The sequence below is a fragment of the Xenopus tropicalis genome, chromosome 8 (assembly GCF_000004195.4).
Source record: "Xenopus tropicalis strain Nigerian chromosome 8, UCB_Xtro_10.0, whole genome shotgun sequence".
Classification (NCBI taxonomy): domain Eukaryota; kingdom Metazoa; phylum Chordata; class Amphibia; order Anura; family Pipidae; genus Xenopus; species Xenopus tropicalis.
This window is the reverse complement of record NC_030684.2, coordinates 7,589,169-7,609,755: the sequence shown is the minus strand read 5'-3', so window position 1 is coordinate 7,609,755 and position 20,587 is coordinate 7,589,169. Positions and strand designations below refer to the sequence as shown.

General features: G+C 44.7%; 1 protein-coding gene across 3 annotated transcripts in view; it reads left to right on the top strand.

Moving 5' to 3' along the window:
• col5a1 (collagen, type V, alpha 1) overlaps nt 1-20,587 on the top strand; it is a 142,307-nt gene that overhangs the window by 77,033 nt on the left and 44,687 nt on the right. For all 3 annotated transcript variants that reach the window (XM_012969175.3, XM_004916645.4, XM_012969176.3), the window contains exons 12-29: nt 2,013-2,087; nt 2,895-2,987; nt 3,100-3,156; nt 3,249-3,302; nt 3,658-3,711; nt 4,056-4,109; nt 4,206-4,259; nt 4,345-4,398; nt 4,525-4,569; nt 6,272-6,325; nt 7,030-7,074; nt 7,223-7,276; nt 7,798-7,842; nt 11,041-11,094; nt 11,701-11,745; nt 16,197-16,250; nt 19,276-19,320; nt 20,111-20,164. In XM_012969175.3, coding sequence (XP_012824629.1) covers nt 2,013-2,087; nt 2,895-2,987; nt 3,100-3,156; nt 3,249-3,302; nt 3,658-3,711; nt 4,056-4,109; nt 4,206-4,259; nt 4,345-4,398; nt 4,525-4,569; nt 6,272-6,325; nt 7,030-7,074; nt 7,223-7,276; nt 7,798-7,842; nt 11,041-11,094; nt 11,701-11,745; nt 16,197-16,250; nt 19,276-19,320; nt 20,111-20,164 — 990 coding nt within the window. The remainder of the gene's footprint in view (nt 1-2,012; nt 2,088-2,894; nt 2,988-3,099; nt 3,157-3,248; nt 3,303-3,657; nt 3,712-4,055; nt 4,110-4,205; nt 4,260-4,344; nt 4,399-4,524; nt 4,570-6,271; nt 6,326-7,029; nt 7,075-7,222; nt 7,277-7,797; nt 7,843-11,040; nt 11,095-11,700; nt 11,746-16,196; nt 16,251-19,275; nt 19,321-20,110; nt 20,165-20,587) is intronic.

Sequence of the window (20,587 nt, the reverse complement as noted above, 5' to 3'; positions counted from 1 at the left end):
GCGACAAATTTTTTTGGCAACTTTTTTTTTACATGTGACATTTTTTTGACGCGGATGCCGGTTTTTTTTTATTCAGGCGTCAATTTTTTGACACGGGCACCATTTTTTTGACACAGGTGAAAATTTTTGGACACTGGCACCATTTTTTTTGACACTGTCGAAAATTTTTGGACACAAGTGCCAATTTTTGACACACAGCAAATTTTTCTGCTGCAAATTTTGACACCCGTTTCATGAAAAAATCTGCCAATGGCGGACCATGGAAATTCTGTGAATCAATGCTTGCTGAATTATTTCGCCCATCACTATATATTAACAGCTTCATGCCAATGAAAAGCCATTTTTATTTGTATGTATGTGCTACGGTATATGCAGAACGCTACAGAGCCACCGGAGGGAGCAGTCCATTGAGCCTGCCAATGAAAAGCTGGTTGGAAGTCTGTTTTAGTCCTTACAATGCAATCATGTATAAAGCAATGTAACATCAGTGCAGCATTAAAGGGGATTTAAATCTAGAAATAAAATGGTGCCTAATGAAAGAAAATGCCATTCAAAGCAACTTTCCCATCTCCATTCATTAAAAAAACATCATTGGTTTTATAGGTGTTTGTAAATTGCTACTGAAAGCAGCATCTGCCGCTTTCGGCCATGTTGGTTCTGGCAAGGCAGCCGTCTCTTTTCCGTCAGTCGTTTCTGTACCTCGGTGAAACAATGTAGCAAAGGTCAGACTTGCAGGGGTCGTTGCTGGTCAGTTCATCGGCTTCTGCTACATTGTTTCAATGAGAAAGGAATAAACAAATGCTGCTCTGTTTCCAAGCTCAATATGAACAGACAGACAGCCGCGGCTTTAAAATAGAATTTATATTGACACATAACTATAAACTCAGTGGGGGGTGATTGGATATTGGGAAGTTGCTTAGAATGGCATTCCCTTTCATTAGGCAACATGTTATTTTTGGGTTTATATTCCCTTTAGTAAAAGTTTTATTGCCCCAGGACTTGATCTGCTACTAACCCTCCCCGTTGGTGCAATGATAATAATAGCACTGAAACAATGTGTGAAACAGCTGCCACATTTAGCTTACTGCTACTAGTATAGGGTCGGGGTTCATCTGTAGCTCAGAGACAGGCTGTGCTCGGGGACAATGCTGCACATCGAAAAGTGGTCGAGGCTGAATTCAGTCACTTCCATTCTAAAATAAAACCGATATCTGCCCTAAATTGGATAGATTAAATACGAAAGACCCCAGGATAAGTTCTCTGCACTTCTTAATAGACCAAAGGGATTCTGGGAACAAATTCTTTAAGGCCCCTAAATAAATCCCATTTACATGGGTTTACCCTATAGGCTAAAGCTCACCCACTGGGTTTTTGAAGCAAAAGCCAGGATAATAGCTGATCAAAACCCCAGTGGGTGAGCTTTAGCCTATAGGATAAACCGGGCAAGCCATCAGCTCCAGGAGCCTTAAGGAATTTCTTCCCAGAATCCCTTTGGTCTATTTTGCATATGTATGAGACGGTCTCCTCAACCCTTTTGACTTGTTCTTGCACTTCTTAAGAAATCCACTAGAGGACAGTTTTCCCAGGGACTCTCTTTTTTTGTTCATGGAGGCTGCTGTGTTCTTCTTCTGCCTCTGCCTCCCACCAGAGGGAGCTCTACTTCTTTTTAAGGGACTATCCTATTAAGCAGGTGTTTCTATGCAACAAAGGCAGGTTCTCTTAGTAGCACAAAGGGAAAAACTCCCATGGATTCTGAAGAACATTCTAGGATTGGTCTGTATCCAACCTAGTTGTCTCTATACTCACCATGACAAGGTGGAATCGCTGCTATGCTTAGTGTATTAGGTCTATTAAGGGGCTGGTCAGCATCTGATACGTTAAAGGGCTCCTCTTTGGTTCTTTACCTGGTTCTAGATAATCCATTCTAGAACAGGGTAACTTTGGTGGTTCACCAGGCTGGCAGTCTTACTCCTATAATGTGTATTCAATAGTAATTCATATTTTCCTCCTAGGGCCCCCCTGGTCGTGCAGGTCTTCCTGGAGCTGATGGCTTGCCCGGACCACCAGGAACCATGCTGATGTTGCCCGTAAGTGCTTTATATAATTCCATTATTTTCTATATTGTTATCAATATCATATTTTTATCAAAACAGTTTTTCTGCCTTTAGCTACCCTAGTGTGCCCTTCCTAGTATCTGCACTTTCAGGAGTTTCCTATTCAAGTCAATGAGGGTCACAGAGGCTTTAGCTAAGCTTCTCTCCTAGTCCACCAGCATTCCAAGCAGCAAAAGTTAATGAGGCCTTCAGATAAAGGGTCATGGGGGATCCAAGTTCTGGTTCTGAGTCCATCTAGAATCCCTGCTATTCCCAGACTAGTATGATCTCCCCTTAAAAACCCAGATATCAATTATAAAGACAAAATCCCGGGCAAGGCATCTGTTGTGACTTCACCCCAGTAGAGAAGAAGTTATAAACCATCTACCAAGTGGGGGTTCTAGGCCATGGAGAGCAGTCGTTTCCAATATGTGGGACTGTTCCCCCAAGGGGGGTCTGAAGCAGTTGTAGTGGGGACTGAGTATGAAGGGTAAGGGTGAGAGTAGAGGAGAATGTGTGTTTGCTCTCCTAGATACAACTTAAAGTCCAACATGAAGCTCAAGTAGGGAAAGAATACTTATTTGCCCTCTTAAATATTCTCAGACTTCTATGACTATATCGTATTCCTTTATCTATAACCTTATTATGAACAAATGGGGGCGCTGACCAAAGCTTAGACCTCCAAGCAAAAAAAAAGTCTGATATGGAAGACATCAGAGAGGAATAGGGTGGACTCCCAAGTCCATATATCGGTAGATATACTGAAGGACGTCAGATAACATTCATCTTTCTCTCTCACAGTTCCGCTTCTCTGGTGGTGGAGATGGTGGATCTAAAGGACCCCAAGTGTCTGCCCAGGAATCACAAGCCCAAGCTATTCTCCAACAAGCAAGAGTAAGCCACCTACATCTTACTTCCAAGTGTTATTAAATACACTACCATGTTATGCAGCATTTTTGGCTAGTTTGTAGAATGGTTTTAATGAGGATATCTCTCATTTTTGCAGCTGGCGTTGAGAGGGCCATCTGGTCCGATGGGTCTTACTGGAAGACCAGGCCCATTGGTAATTATAGACCTGTTTCGATCTTCTTTCTTTGTCCCCCTTTCTCTCTCTCTCTCTGACTGAGATGTTTACTGCTTTCTTATTCCTTTCAGGGTTCTCCAGGTCCTTCAGGATTAAAGGGAGAGTCAGGAGATTTGGGACCTCAGGTTGGTACATTACATACTCATTTAATCAGTTGCATGGACTTATTCCAACCCAAACCTTTACTTTATATAAGGTGAGTTACACTGAAGAAGGTATACTTGTAGACCTTAAGAGTTCTCATACATGTGGGATAAATATTTCTTATTCAGACTGTTGAGAGGTTCACAAGTGATGGTGGAAAGTTATATACAGTAACTTAAGGGACTAGTGTTTATTTATGGCCTGGTTTCTTAACATATTCTGCATTGGGACCAAAGTCAAGGAGTCATCATGTACCACCATAAACTACCAAGTTAAGTAGGTTAAGAACTTGTCTTAGAACTTGTCTTGATTTCTGTTTATTTTATTTATATGCAGGGGCCACGTGGGCCACAAGGTTCTCCCGGTCCATTAGGAAAACCAGGACGAAGGGTAAGGCTCCATTTTGTGTGCATTGATGCCAACCAAGCAGAAAAATTTTGCCATTGGCATTGTATGGTGCATCTGAAGGACACATCAACCCTTTATTTGTAACCTGAAGGGACCTGAGTGGATCTGGTAAAAGCTTCAATAAAAGTGTAATTTGGAAAGCTCAGTTTGAAACCAGGCACCATATATTTCCCAGTATTGTCTGATCTTCAAAAACTCTTTATATCCCCATTGAAGCCCATTAAGCCTCTATTGTCTTGGTATGTGGCTCTGTAAAGGCACTGTGATAGGAATCAGCGATAGAATCAGAAAGAACTGAATTTCATGTAACGTTTACCTCATTACAGGGACGAGCTGGTAGTGATGGTGCTCGGGGAATGCCTGGACAAACAGGACCAAAGGTAATATGGCCAAAACCAGCGTCTGATGTTTCTCTTTAATCCATGACTGGAAAAAAAAATGTTTCCTATACTTACTCTCATTCTCCTCTTTTTCAGGGTGACCGAGGCTTTGACGGGTTGGGCGGTTTGCCAGGAGAAAAGGGACATCGTGTACGTTGAGTTTCTTCCTTAGGGGCTTACCTCACCGTTTCATTGATCATCACTTGTGCATTTAATGGTTGCTGTTGTTTTACAGGGTGAGCCTGGTCCACAAGGTCCACCAGGGCCACATGGAGAAGACGGAGAAAGGGTATGTAGAATTTCTCCAGAGCGGCACCAAGCATCCAAACTCTTGCAGAGCCTTACATGAAGAACCACTGTGAGTGGTGCTGTCTTCTACATTGACAAGACAAAATGTTGTGTCTTTTCTTTGCAGGGTGATGATGGAGACGTTGGACCTAGAGGGTTACCAGGTGAACCTGTAAGTATCTACCCACCATTCTTATTTGACTTAAGGTCCCCATACACGTTAAGATTCGCTCGCTTGGTGAGATCGGCAAGCGAGCGGATCTTCACCTGATATCCCCACCTACGGGTGGGCGATATCGGGGAGCGTGTAGGCTAATTCGATCGTTTGGCCCTGGGGCCAAATGATCGAATTATATTGGCGGCAATGGGGCAGTCGGTTCGGGGACCGCATCAACGAGCCAATCCGACTGAATGTTTTAACTTGGCCGATCGATATCTGCCCAATTTCAGGCCAGATATCGGTCGGGCAGGCCCCTCGTTTCTGCCCCTACACGGGCCGATAAGCTGCCGAATCGGTCCAAGGGACCGATATGGGCAGCTACATTCAGCCCGTGTATGGGGACCTTTAACGTCAAGCAAGTGCCAGAGAAAGGGCAACTGAGAACTTATGACTGTTTTCATCTGTATGATGCAGATGGACTTACCTCTAGTTAAGTGGGTCAGTAGCGTAGGCCCCTGTTTAATTTACATTTATAGGCAGATGGGGGATGTTCTTTTTTCCCATAAAAACAATCAACGCACCAGAGGTCACCCCTTTAGATTAGAGGAACGGAGCTTCCATTTGAAGCAGCGTAGGTGTTTTTTCACGGTGAGGGCAGTGAGGGGGTTGGGGAATGCCCTGCCGGGGGATGTTGGGTAGGGGGTTCCTCACGGTGAGGGCAGTGAGGGGGTTGGGGAATGCCATGCCAGGGGATCTTGGGTAGGGGGTTCCTCACGGTGAGGGCAGTGAGGGGGTTGGGGAATGCCCTGCCGGGGGATGTTGGGTAGGGGGTTCCTCATGGTGAGGGCAGTGAGGTTGGGGAATGCCCTGCCGGGGGATGTTGGGTAGGGGGTTCCTCACGGTGAGGGCAGTGAGGGGGTTGGGGAATGCCCTGACGGGGGATGTTGGGTAGGGGGTTCCTCACGGTGAGGGCAGTGAGGGGGTTGGGGAATGTCCTGCCGGGGGATGTTGGGTAGGGGGTTCCTCACGGTGAGGGCAGTGAGGTTGGGGAATGCCCTGCCAGGGGATGTTGGGTAGGGGGTTCCTCACGGTGAGGGCAGTGAGGGGGTTGGGGAATGCTCTGCCGGGGGATGTTGGGTAGGGGGTTCCTCACGGTGAGGGCAGTGAGGGGGTTGGGGAATGCCCTGCCGGGGGATGTTGGGTAGGGGGTTCCTCACGGTGAGGGCAGTGAGGGGGTTGGGGAATGCCCTGCCGGGGGATGTTGGGTAGGGGGTTCCTCACAGTGAGGGCAGTGAGGGGGTTGGGGAATGCCCTGCCGGGGGATGTTGGGTAGGGGGTTCCTCATGTTGAGGGCAGTGAGGTTGGGGAATGCCCTGCCGGGGGATGTTGGGTAGGTGGTTCCTCACGGTGAGGGCAGTGAGGTTGGGGAATGCCCTTCCTAGTGATGGGGTAATGGCAGATTCTGTTAATGCCTTTAAGAGGGGCCTGGATAAGTTCTTGAACAATCAGAATATCCAAGGCTATTGTGATACTAATACCTACAGTTAGTATTAGTGGTTGTATATATAGTTTATGTATGTGAGTGTATAGATTGGTAGGTGTGGGTTAGGTGTGCTGGGTTTACTTGGATGGGTTGAACTTGATGGACACTGGTCTTTTTTCAACCCTATGTAACTAACTATGTAACTATTTATATGTGGTTTACTCTTCTTAGGGACCCCGAGGGTTGCTTGGACCTAAAGGACCTCCTGGCCCACCGGGAATCACCGTAAGTGCTGCTTCATTTTGTTTTTGTTTTTTTTTGTTTTGTAGATAGTTCCTAATCTAAGGATGATTCTATAGAGTATTGGTGCCTCGGAGGAGAAAACCTCCTTCTCACTGGCGCATAAGAAAACTCTGATCACCCCTGCAGTCATCCATCACTCATATCATTGCACCCAGAAGAACAAACCAGCTCCGCTTAATGAGGCCGCTCTGCGGAATCACTGTAAAGATCTCGGCCTTATTATGATATCTCCGATAATCTGCAGCACGGAACCATTCTAGCAAGAAAACCTGGCTTTGCGGGGGAATGCAGCTCTCTTAATATAATGTTTTAGCTATGCAAACCATGTCCTTGCTCTTCAGCAGAACTAGAACGGCAACATTTCTGCCGTGGCTAGAGATGAAACAACGTGATGCACAACTTAATGTATTCCAGATAAATTAAAGACGTGTGTATCAGTCCCTTTGCATTGCAATGTTTTTCCTACATCTGTGCACAAAGTAATACAAGCAGCCCGGCACTGCCGGTAAAGCTGCCCTGGGAGAGAAGTGGACTTGGAATGAAACTATCCAACGTATTATGGAAAATGTGGCTGAACATATCTAGAATGAATTAGTAAAATATGAAGTTTACTGGAAGCTTTCATGGTTTTGGTTGGGATATATTTACGCTTGAGAGTCTAACATTTCATCTGTCCCCTGTTTCAGGGTGTTCCTGGAATGGACGGTCAAGTTGGACCCAAAGGTAGTGTGGTAAGTGTTCATTTGTATCGATATGAAGGCCTCGATAATCTACCATCAACTTATTCAAAGCTCTACTGGGCACAGCGACTGAATGAGTAGAGTTGTAAACTCACTTGTCCATTGTCTTGATATTAATCCTTATCTTCCTTTTCTTTAGGGACCTCAAGGTGAGCCAGGACCACCTGGGCAGCAAGGAAACCCAGGAGCACAGGTACAGTTTGTCTCATAATATACAACAATATCAACATTTTCTACCAGGCATAGAGAATTTAAGCCAGTGTAGTATTATTTCTGTCCTAAGAATTCCCATGGTCATTTACCTCCTAGTTCTTCTGATCTCCACTCATTAGAAAGGTTGATGAGATACAACCTAGGATTAGGTAGGAGTAAGCAGTAAGAGAGGCATGCTGGCCATCTTGATGGATTTTCAGAAGGCGCCTCTAGGTTATGAACTTCCTATTGTAAAAGTTTTTTCTTGAAATGTCAGTAGCTTTGAAGTGGGTACGGTTAGAACCAAACAGCGGGGCTCTAGAACATTCACAATGATTCAAAGGCAATAAAAGCAGCACCACAATATATGTGTGAATTAGAAGCAAAGAGCAGGAAGCATATGGAGCTGTAAGAGATAATTACAGACAATGCATCATGGAATGCTGCTTCATCAACTACACCAGGAGAAAACAATCAATGTGGGAACTGCTAATGCCTGAGACACATCTTTCTCTTTCACAGGGTCTTCCAGGTCCTCAGGGAGCTATTGGACCACCAGGAGAGAAGGTAGGATAAACGTTTTCCTGCTGTTGCATCTACTCCTCATTCTTACACAAACACATGCGACATCTGTTACCAAGACAAGTTATCAACAAACACAAGTTCATAGAACTATGGACAAACCAAACAGACTCATCCTAATTGCTTACGTGTCCGGTGAAATGCTGTGCCAGTTAGGAGCCACGATGCTTGACTTGAGCAGCTGGGTGCAACAAGTGCTGTTTATGTTCCAATTAGAATTGGTAAACTTGTGAAACCCCTCCCAGAGATTCCTCTCTCCCATAGTTCTCTTTTGCACTTATAACATTTAATTTGTATTTTATTACCCCTCCATGCTGCCTTCTCCTGCCTTTTTGGTGGCTTTTCCATTCTTCCATATTTTTGTCATGACTTTCTCTGGCCCCCAATTAGGACATCTCACTTTATTTCACTTCTCACTTCGGCCCTGGCCACCCAACATTTACTGTATGGAACTAAACCCCAACCCAATAGATCTATCCAAGGCAGGTGAGAAAGGTCATACCACTGGCCACCCAACTGTTTACTGTATGGAACTAAACCCCAAACTCATAGGTCCATCCCAAGGCAGGTGAGGGAGGTCATACCACTGGCCATCCAACATTTACTGGATGGAACTAAACCCTAACCCAATAGATCTATCCAAGGCAGGTGAGGGAGGTGATACCACTGGCCACCCAACCTTTTACTGTATGGAACTAAACCCCAACCCCATAGATCCATCCAAGACAGGTGAGGGAGGTGATACCACTGGCCAACCAACCGTTTACTGTATGGAACTAAACCCCCGACCCCATAGATCCATCCAAGGCAGGTGAGAAAGGTCATACCACTGGCCACCCAACCGTTTACTGTATGGAACTAAACCCCCCAACCCCATAGATCCATCCAAGGCAGGTGAGGGAGGTCATACCACTGGCCATCCAACATTTACTGGATGGAACTAAACCCCAACCCAATAGCTCTATCCAAGGCAGGTGAGGGAGGTGATACCACTGGCCACCCAACCGTTTACTGTATGGAACTAAACCCCAACCCCATAGATCCATCCAAGACAGGTGAGGGAGGCGAGACCACTGGCCAACCAACCATTTACTGTGTGGAACTAAACCCCCGACCCCATAGATCCATCCAAGGCAGGTGAGAAAGGTCATACCACTGGCCACCCAACCGTTTACTGTATGGAACTAAACCCCGACCCCATAGATCCATCCAAGGCAGGAGAAGAAGGTCATACCACTGGCCACCCATCTGTTTACTGTATGGAACTAAACCCCCCAACCCCATAGATCCATCCAAGGCAGGTGAGAAAGGTCATACCACTGGCCACCAAACGTTTACTGTATGGAACTAAACCCCAACCCCATAGATCCATCCAAGCAGGTGAAGAAGGTCATACCACTGGCCACCCAACTGTTTACTGTATGGAACTAAACTCCAACCCCATAGATCCATCCAAGGCAGGAGAGGAAGGTCATACCACTGACCACCTAATGTTTACTGTATGGAACTAAACCCCAACCTCATAGATCCATCCAAGGCAGGAGAAGAAGGTCATACCACTGGCCACCCATCTGTTCACTGTATGGAGCTAAACCCCCCAACCCCATAGATCCATCCAAGGCAGGTGAGAAAGGTCATACCACTGGCCACCAAACGTTTACTGTATGGAACTAAACCCCAACCCCATAGATCCATCCAAGCAGGTGAAGAAGGTCATACCACTGGCCACCCAACTGTTTACTGTATGGAGCTAAACTCCAACCCCATAGATCCATCCAAGGCAGGAGAGGAAGGTCATACCACTGACCACCTAATGTTTACTGTATGGAACTAAACCCCAACCTCATAGATCCATCCAAGGCAGGAGAAGAAGGTCATACCACTGGCCACCCATCTGTTCACTGTATGGAGCTAAACCCCCCAACCCCATAGATCCATCCAAGGCAGGTGAGAAAGGTCATACCACTGGCCACCAAACGTTTACTGTATGGAACTAAACCCCAACCCCATAGATCCATCCAAGGCAGGTGAGAAAGGTCATACCACTGGCCACCCAACGTTTACTGGATGGAACTAAACCCTGACCCCATTTATCCATCCAAGGCAGGAGAGGAAGGTCATACCACTGACCACCTAATGTTTACTGTATGGAACGAAACCCCAACCTCATAGATCCATCCAAGGCAGGTGAGGGAGGTCATACCACTGGCCACCCCAATTATTTTATGGATGGAACTAAAGGTCTTGGGTATTTATCATTATATTCCATGACTTCAAAATACAAGATTTTCAGTTTATTTCATAAATAGAAAACACATTCCACCCTGCAACTATATCGGTATCATATTCACAATTTCCAATATTTTTGGAGTCTGCCAACCCTGCCTTTGCAGCCTCACATAACCCAAAGTGACCAACGCGAGTCTGTACAGAACAGGAGATTGCCTTCATAAATAGATACGAGAAAAGCAATCTGTGGCATCGTATTTCATGCAAACAATTTCTATGGATCCTGTCTGAGTGTATTGGATAGTTAAAAGTATATGATGCAAGTGTTATTTTTAGGTGTACTCTTGTACTTGTAGGGGGAACAGTACAAAGCAATTGTAATATGAGGATATAATATAAGCTCCCCCTCCGGGCTTCTATATTATTCTATATTTTTATCTGTAGAAGAACCCCAAGAAAAATAGATCTTTGATTCACCCCATATGTATGGCACAGTCATTCCTACGCCCTGTATTCTTGTATAAGAGGCATCTCCCTATGACCTTATTCAGTCTAGAACAGAGGTTCTCAACCTTCATAATGCCGCGACCCTTTAATACAGGTCCTCATGTTGTGGTGACCCCCAACCATAAAATTATTCCTAAGACCATTGGAAATGTGTGTTTCCCGATGGTCTTAGGCGACCCCCAAAGGGGTCCTGACCCACAGGTTGAGAACCGCTGGTCTAGAAGTTTTTCAATAGGAGTTCTAGGTAGTCATGTTTTAGGTTCCCAATTATGGGTATCTTTGCATCATTTTAGACCTGTTATGTAATCTTCCATATCAATAATGTTTAACCTATATTTCTTAAGAACAACCCCAAGGGCAACAGCTTTGGAGATGACAGATTTGGAGATAAGTGAACATTTGTGATAGATGACTATTACAATCTTTCTTTCCCATGTGTTGTTATAGGGACCACTGGGAAAATCAGGTCTTCCCGGAATGCCCGGAGCTGATGGACCTCCCGTGAGTATGAACTCTCCCATTTGGACACTCATGTCCCTGAGTTTTGTATGATCGAAGTGTCTGAGTTGCAAGGGATTCATTGGACCATCAGAGGTTCCAAAACTGTTGGGCAGTTCCCTGTTGGACGCTTAGCCTTAGGAGGGGCTAATCACTAACTAAATGATTGATCACAAAGGAGGACTTGAAACTCCATCTTGGCCATAGACAAGAATACATCTGAAAGAGTCTCTGTAGTGGAGGCTGAATGCTTCTTATGGTGTCTAAACTTGTATTCCAATGTTATTCTTTACCTCTCTGTGTTGTTACTTTTCCGCCTCACTTACCCCCCTCTATCCTAATCTGTATGGGAAGGATCTGCCATGGTTCCTGCATACAGTTAAATAATATCCCCTGAGTGTTTGTGGGTATTTCAGAGACACTTCACTCCTTGCTCGATAATGTGGTCATCTATCCCACCCTATGGTAGCCTCCATTTTTATTGGTTGTTCCTGGTGAGCAGGTAGTATCCTTGCTCCTATACAAGTCTTATTTCAGAAGCTCAGGGGTGAAGATTAAGTCCATGTTTTACTATCCATTGATGTTTTATCATTATCTTCTATTGAACAGGGTCACCCCGGGAAAGAAGGACCCTCAGGAGAGAAAGGAACCCTGGTATGGAATTTGCTTTCTATGCATCGTATTTTGTTTGAGCTTGTTCATTGGTTGACTGCAAGGAAGTCCTACACCTTCAAGTACAGGCCTTTCTTTAGTTGTGGTGGGACCAGGGGCACTATACACTTAATATTTCCCTATTATTTACAATGGCACCTTATTCTCCTTGGTGCCACCCTTACTTTCACCATGTTGTATAGCCAACTTACACTTATCTAAGGGGTGTCTGCTTTAATATAGATTATTGTACTCTAATTTTGGAAAATATCATGACCACTAATGACCACCCCTTTCTCTTGATCAGTTCTTACTTAAGGTGGCCATACTGTTTGCGATCTACTCATAAATGGCCACCTTAAGTAAGAACTGAGGTCTCCGAGCGAGAGGATTTTCTCCTGATTTGGGCTAATTTGATCATTTGGCCCTAGGGCCAAGGGGGGCAAGGTGCCATTGGACTAAGGACTGCATCATCGAGCCAATGTGGTCCTCCAATTTCAGGCCAGATATCGCTCGGGTAGACCCATCAGGGTGCAGATTAGATGCCGAATTAACCTAAAGGCTCGAATTGGCTGCTCGAATCTGCCCATGTATGGCCACTAGGGATGCACCGAATCACCGAATTCGGTTTGGGATTCGGGCTGAGCTTTTTTTGAAGGATTCGGTTTCACCCAAATCCACGGTCCCGGCCGACCCGAATCCTAATCAGCATTCGGAAAGGGTTAAATGGTCAGGGGAAATTTTTTTAAACCCCTCCGATTCGGTTTGGGATTCGGCAGAATCCGTCAGGGTTGGTTTGGGGGTTCAGCCGACCTAAAAAAGTGGGTTCGGTGGATCCCTAATGGCCACCTTTACTTATTTCATACAGTTATCAACAAATGGGCTACAATATAGGCCTCTTGATCAGGCTGCTGCTATTAAAAAAGTCCCTCTCAAGGCTACAATTGTGCTTCTCTGCTCTAAAAAACAAGATGTTTATTCTACACTGTAAAAGGCACTAGATTCTAAAGACCTACTGTTGAATATCTGGGGGGGATCAGCTGGGGGTAGGAGTGAAGAAGGAGAAAAATATAAAAAAAAATCTCTATTATATAGTCCATCCCCACCCATATATGGCCCTTTGGCATGGATATAATATATATATTGTTTATAAAAATGCAGCAGATTTTCCTACTTTGGATATTCCACTTTAGCAGCACTTTAGCCACTGGGTGGCAGTGTTGCTCCACTGTCAGTGCTCCAGTTCCCCCCTCCAGTGGGGCAATGAACTGTTGCCTATTTATGCCTTATATTTTTACTATTGCATTTTATTCCCCCCTTCTCTACATTTCTACACACACGCCCCAGATTTTATTCTTATTCCCACAGTTATCCAGGCATTCCACCTCCCACTCGCCCCCTTTGCAGCACTACTGATGAAGTGTGGCATTTAGTGTGCCACATGGGTGATTTTGACTCACTAATGATACCCGGGAAACCCAGCATGACTGAATAAATCAGTCAAATAGAACCAACCTGTATCCAAGCGTTATAAAATGATCTCAGGAGAAGACCAACCTACAGCCAATAAGAACAGTAGAATATTCTCAGGACTAGACCAACCTGTAGCCAATGAGAGGGTTATAATATTCACAGGGGTAGACCAACCTGTAGCCAATGAGAGGGTTATAATATTCCTAGGGCTAGACCAACCTGTAGCCAATGAGAGGGTTATAATATTCCTAGGGCTAGACCAACATGTAGCCAATGAGAGGGTTATAATATTCCTAGGGCTAGACCAACCTGTAGCCAATGAGAGGGTTATAATATTCCTAGGGCTAGACCAACCTGTAGCCAATGAGAGGGTTATAATATTCCTAGGGCTAGACCAACCTGTAGCCAATATGAGGGTTATAATATTCACAGGACTAGACCAACCTGTAGCCAATATGAGGGTTATAATATTCTCATGACTAGACCAACCTGTAGCCAATGAGAGGGTTATAATATTCACAGGGCTAGACCAATCTGTAGCCAATGAGAGGGTTATAATATTCCCAGGACTAGACCAACCTGTAGCCAATAAGAGCATTAGAATATTCTTAGGACTAGACCAACCTGTAGCCAATAAGAGCATTAAAATAGTCTCGGGACTAGACCAACCTGTAGCCAATAAGAGCATTAGAATAGTCTCGGGACTAGACCAACCTGTAGCCAATAAGAGTATTAGAATATTCTTAGGACTAGACCAACCTGTAGCCAATAAGAGCATTAGAATAGTCTCGGGACTAGACCAACCTGTAGCCAATAAGAGCATTAAAATAGTCTCGGGACTAGACCAACCTGTAGCCAATAAGAGCATTAAAATAGTCTCGGGACTAGACCAACCTGTAGCCAATAAGAGCATTAAAATAGTCTCGGGACTAGACCAACCTGTAGCCAATAAGAGCATTATAATATTCCCAGGACTAGGATTGGACCAACTTGTAGGCAATCAAAAAATTAGAACGTTCCTAGGACTGGAACCAATCAAATAATGAGAATGTTTTTCATGGCTAGACAGGCTTGTAGCCAATCACAGAATTAGGACTACATCAAAATAATTAGGTTAGGGTGTGAAATGGGAACAATAGCCATTTGCTCTCTTAGATAGACCTGAAAGTCCACCTTGAAGGTCAATGAGGGGGTGAATTTGTGTATACGGGTTTGACCTTCAAGTGGGACTTGAACTGAAAAGGTCTAACTACCACTCGTTGAAGGTGACCATACATAGGTAGTCCTTTAGACTGATTCAGCAGCCTATCTGCCCATGTATGGGCACCACCATAGGGCCTCCTCAATCGACATCTGGCCTGAAATTGGCCAGATATCGATCGGGCAGGTTTGATATTTCCATCAGTCTGGGGACCGCATTGACCTGTAGGTGGACAAAGTGTTGGCAAAGTGCCTGTGTGTGTTTGTGTATGGGGTGGGGGTCTGGAGATTTATCCTCCCCTGCAATTGCCAATTTGAGCAGTGGAATTTATGGCAATCTATTTCCACAATATTATATTCTGTTTAAAATGCAGACGCCCTGTTTGTGTAACTTGATTTATCTGTTTGTGCTCTCGTCCTCGTTATACGCCCCGGCCTGTTTCATGTGAGAATATAAAGGCCTGTGTTATCTACAGTATTAATATTAATATATTTATATATATGGCTCTCTTTGTTCTAAATGCACCAGCGGTAATGGCCTTTATTTAGATTTCTCTTGTTGAGAAACACAGATCTATTGAACACAGATACAACTGTATTTATATAAATATAGATATATGTATGTGTGTGTGTGTGTGTGTGTAAATATATATCTATAGGGTTAAAGACTTAAGGTGGCCATAAACATTAAGATCTGCTTGCTTGGTCGCCAAGTGAGCGGATCCTCTCCCGATATCCCCACCTACGGGTGGGCGATATCGGGCAAATGTAGGTTAATTCGATCGTTTGGCCCTGGGGCCATGTGGTCCCCAATCCGACTAAATCTTTTAACCTTCCCGATCGATATCTGGCCAATTTCAGGCCAGATATCAGTCGAGCAGGCCCATTGTTTCTGCTCCTACACGGGCCAATAAGCTGCCGAATCAGTCCAAGGGAACGTGTATGGCCACCTTAAGGCTGGCCACTCAGAAGCCAAAAATTATCCATGTTTATGAATAAGGGACACACAGACACATACAGACTGTCAATATTGGACTGGGGTGCCCAGTTCCCACAAGGACTTCCCACCCCAGTTGCAAATTCCTACTCCCCCCGCCAACCTATCACCACCATGTTCCTTAAGGTCCCCATACACGGGCCGATTCTACCTGCCGATATGGGTCCCTTAGGCACATTTGGCAGCTTATCGGCCCGTGTATGGGCACTACCGACGGGCCTGCCCGACCGATATCTGGCCTGAAATCGGGCAGATCTCGATCGGGCAGGTTTGAAAATCTAGTCGGATCGGGGACCACATCGGCTCGTTGATGCAGTCTCCAAACCGACTTTGCCTATACCCGTCGTTATAATTCGAACGTTTGGCCCCAGGGCCAAGCGATCAAATTAGACTACATTTGCCCGATATCACCCACCCGTAGGTGGGGATATCGGGAGAAGATCCCGATGTCACCAAGTGAGCGGATCTGAAGGTGTATGGCCACCTTTACAATTCCAGCGCACAACGCTTTGCCTTCCTTCCCCCCCTACAGGCTGGTGTATTTGTCTTCCCACAAATGGAGATTAAAAGCTCCACTGATAAGCCCTCCCCCCAATAACTATATCACTTTATCACTTGGGAACCCTAAATGTCCTGGTTCTGGTCCATTTTAGAAGCAAAAACACATTCCAGCAACGATACACTTTGTGCAATGAAATGATGCCCTGCTGATTCTCCTTTGCTCTGACCTAGGACGGCCTCCAAGTTCCTTGGACCTAACAAGGTGTCTTTTTTTCTTCTTTAGGGTCCTGCAGGGCCACAGGGACCAATTGGATACCCAGGACCACGTGGTGTTAAGGTACGCTCAGTTGGAATATTCTTGTTTCATGTTGACAATATCATTTGGCTTTATGGGAGGAAAGGGAAGAATGCCCAAGATCCATCTCAACAACTAAGAGCTCTCAAACCCATCCTTTTGGGGCCCAGCCACTATTTTAAGATAGATACAGTTTTGGTGCCTACTGACTCATCCAAACAACCCTTATTTTTGGGGATGTTTCCCAGAATGCCCTAAAATAACGACCCTGCTTACTAAAGAAGATGGCCTGCTGCCCATATGGAACTGGAAGGAACCCAACATGAGTTGGGTTGGGAATATCAGTCAACTCAAGCTCTGAAACTTTTGCAGCACTCCTTAGTGGGTTGGCCCAATGAGTATGGGCAAAGGTATTGGCAATAACCGCGGGGGTTATATATATATGGATCACTTCCATTGTAATGAAGAGGGAACTGTATGGAGAGCCACAGACTAATGCCTTGTATAAACCATTTCTTTATTGGTCGGTATTGCTCAGAGAAGCCTTTTAGATAGGGAACAACAATACCCAGCATCCTCTGAGGACCGTGTAGAAGGCCACATCCAAAGAATGCTGGGAAATTAACCTTTTAGATTCCAGAAGCACCACTTAATGAGAAAAAAAACCTACAAATGATGAGTCGGAGGCACATAGACCTTGTAGGGCGGCGGCACCAGGGGAACGTGCAAGCTCCTTTCCATTAGAGATACATTAGCCGGAGAAGTGCGCGGAATTTGGCTTTAGAACCGTCATTAAACTAATTGAATTATTCTGCATTGCTGTGGAGAAGGCGAGTGCAGGCCGACAGAAACCCTCTCCCAAAGTGTCATAATTAGATTTGCTAAAGTGGAGATGGATGAATGTTTCTCGCTGCCTAATGGACACAATTTAGTACTTTATATATTTATTTATGGAGTGTAGAGAAAGCCATTTGATGCAATTATTCACCATAAGCTCCTTCTCGGGCGCAATTAGATTGATGTTTTCTAATAAACTAGAAAGGTGAGTCGCTTGAAAGGGAATATTTCTCCTCTTTTTTCTTCTCTCTTTGCTGGAATCCAAGACAGAATCATCTGGGAGCCATTTCTTTTAGGGTATTAGCAAATTCTACCCAGTTTTATCATCAACAAGATACCCATGCAATGGGAGAGTATAGGGAGATTGAGCAGAGCACTGTACAGCTACACTTGCCCACTAGGGGGTGCTGTGATCAATTCAAAATGGCGTCCAACTGAGCAAATCTTGGATAGGCTTTAAACTAAGCTGATCCATTTGCCATTACATAGTTAAGTTGGGTTGGAAAGAGTTGCTTTGGAGAAGCTAAGCTTAGTGGTTGCCAAAAAATTGTCCTTCAGCTGTCACATAAGCTGATGCTGTAGGGCTGGTAGGTACCAAAGCTGAGTCTGATGACGGGAAGCTATTGGGAGCATCTTCAGAGGCATAGGTACCTAAGCTAAGAGTCTAAACAAGATGGGTAGCATCTTCAGAGGCATAGGTACCTAAGCTAAGAGTCTAAATAAGATGGGGAGCATCTTCAGAGACATAGGTACCTAAGCTAAGAGTCTAAACAAGATGGGGAGCATTTTCAGAGGCATAGGTGCCTAAGCTAAGAGTCTGAACAAGATGGGGAGCATCTTCAGAGGCATAGGTACCTAAGCTAAGTCTAAACAAGATGGGGAGCATCTTCAGAGGCATAGGTACCTAAGCTAAGAGTCTAAACAAGATGGGGAGCATCTTCAGAGGCATAGGTACCTAAGCTAAGTCTAAACAAGATGGGTAGCATCTTCAGAGGCATAGGTGCCTAAGCTAAGAGTCTAAACAAGATGGGGAGCATCTTCAGAGGCATAGGTACCTAAGCTAAGTCTAAACAAGATGGGGAGCATCTTCAGAGGCATAGGTACCTAAGCTAAGAGTCTAAACAAGATGGGGAGCATCTTCAGAGGCATAGGTACCTAAGCTAAGTCTAAACAAGATGGGTAGCATCTTCAGAGGCATAGGTACCTAAGCTAAGTGTCTAAACAAGATGGGGAGCATCTTCAGAGGCATAGGTACCTAAGCTAAGTGTCTAAACAAGATGGGGAGCATCTTCAGAGGCATAGGTACCTAAGCTAAGAGTCTAAACAAGATGGGGAGCATCTTCAGAGACATAGGTACCTAAGCTAAGAGTCTAAACAAGATGGGTAGCATCTTCAGAGGCATAGGTACCTAAGCTAAGTGTCTAAACAAGATGGGGAGCATCTTCAGAGGCATAGGTACCTAAGCTAAGAGTCTAAACAATATGGGGAGCATTTTCAGAGGCATAGGTGCCTAAGCTAAGAGTCTGAACAAGATGGGGAGCATCTTCAGAGGCATAGGTACCTAAGCTAAGTCTAAACAAGATGGGGAGCATCTTCAGAGGCATAGGTACCTAAGCTAAGTCTAAACAAGATGGGTAGCATCTTCAGAGGCATAGGTACCTAAGCTAAGTGTCTAAACAAGATGGGGAGCATCTTCAGAGGCATAGGTACCTAAGCTAAGAGTCTAAACAAGATGGGGAGCATCTTCAGAGGCATAGGTACCTAAGCTAAGAGTCTAAACAAGATGGGGAGCATCTTCAGAGGCATAGGTACCTAAGCTAAGTCTAAACATAATGGGGAGCATCTTCAGAGGCATAGGTACCTAAGCTAAGAGTCTAAACAAGATGGGGAGCATCTTCAGAGGCATAGGTACCTAAGCTAAGTCTAAACAAGATGGGGAGCATCTTCAGAGGCACAGAACTTCTAAAGGAAATGAAGATAGGTTTTGTGATGAAGAAGACCAAAATATATGATGTCCATGTCTAGATTAAGCCTTAATTAAAATTCTCCTTTATACTCAACATTGGAATTCACATTGGGTGTGCATGTACTTATTCTCCTAATGATTATTGAAGCCCTTTTTTATCAAAAAGGATATACGTAGGAGGTCCGTGTTATTTGCTACAAAGATTCTTTCCCATTTATAATCATGAAACCTCTTTGTAACATTCTTGTCTTCTTGCTTCTGTAGGGAGCTGATGGAATTCGTGGTCTAAAGGGAACAAAAGGAGAAAAGGTAGGTTGCCATGACACCCAGAACTGTCCTATGGAGTGGTCTGCTAGATACTAGTATGGGATTCACCCTCACATGTAGATAGCACAGAAAGGCATCTGAAGATGAAGGTAGGATATGTGTGGGATAGGTTGTTGGCTGGTAATGTTTTGGGGATAACATTGGGATCTTGGTGGCAATGGAAGAGAAGGTTGAGGGTCACAAGAAAAATACTGGGAATATATAGCAGGGAGAATTAAGAAAGAAGGCAGGATAGATATGACTTATAATCACGGGGTGCAAATAAGAAAGTCATAGAATCGGAGAGAGTATGAAATGTTTGGTGGGATCATCGCAACGGAGGCTCAGCCTTCACTGTGGGCTCAGAATAACAACCATAGAATGGAATCTAGGCCTGGGGAGTGATGGAAATTAGAAAATAAAATGGAGATAAAAATTGCAGTACCGCTGAGTGAGAATTGGAAGAAACATACAGGAGCCATGTACTCCTCAGTGGAAGGCAGATAAGGGCACGTGGAGAACCAGAGAGGGCATGTAGGGCGGCCGGGCAGCACTGCCTTATATCCTTATGCCTCCACCTGCCGTGTTAGCCGGGCCGGCTACGGCACATCTCTATTAATAGAAGCAGTCGAGTGTGGAGGAGCCTGTGGCTCCCATAGCAACGGGCAGCTAGTCCGTGTTTCATTCCCAGTCTTTCCTATGCTCGTGTTCTTCCAGCAGCCACAGGGGCTGAAGAACTGAACTGTGTATAACCTGTTTCTTTTTTGTGTCCCCCCCCACCTCCATGCTGTAGGGTGAAGATGGATTCCCTGGATTTAAGGGTGATATGGGCACCAAAGGAGACAGAGTAAGCACCTAAATCAGATATAACATTCGTACATCTCACAATATCCTGCTTGTAGGCACTTTAATATGAATTTTTAGGGTACAGGTATGGGATCCCTTATCCGCAGACCCATTATCCATAAAGTTCCAAACTACGGAAAGGCCATCTCCCATAGACTCTATTATAAGCAATTAATTCTAATTTTTAAAAATGATTCCCTTTTCTCTGTAATAATAAAACAGTACCTGTACTTGATCCCAACTAAGATATAATTACCCCTTATTGGGGGCAGAACAGCCCTATTGGGTTTATTTAATGGTTAAATGATTCCCTTTTCTCTGTAATAATAAAACAGTACCTGTACTTGATCCCAACTAAGATATAATTACCCCTTATTGGGGGCAGAACAGCCCTATTGGGTTTATTTAATGGTTAAATGATTCC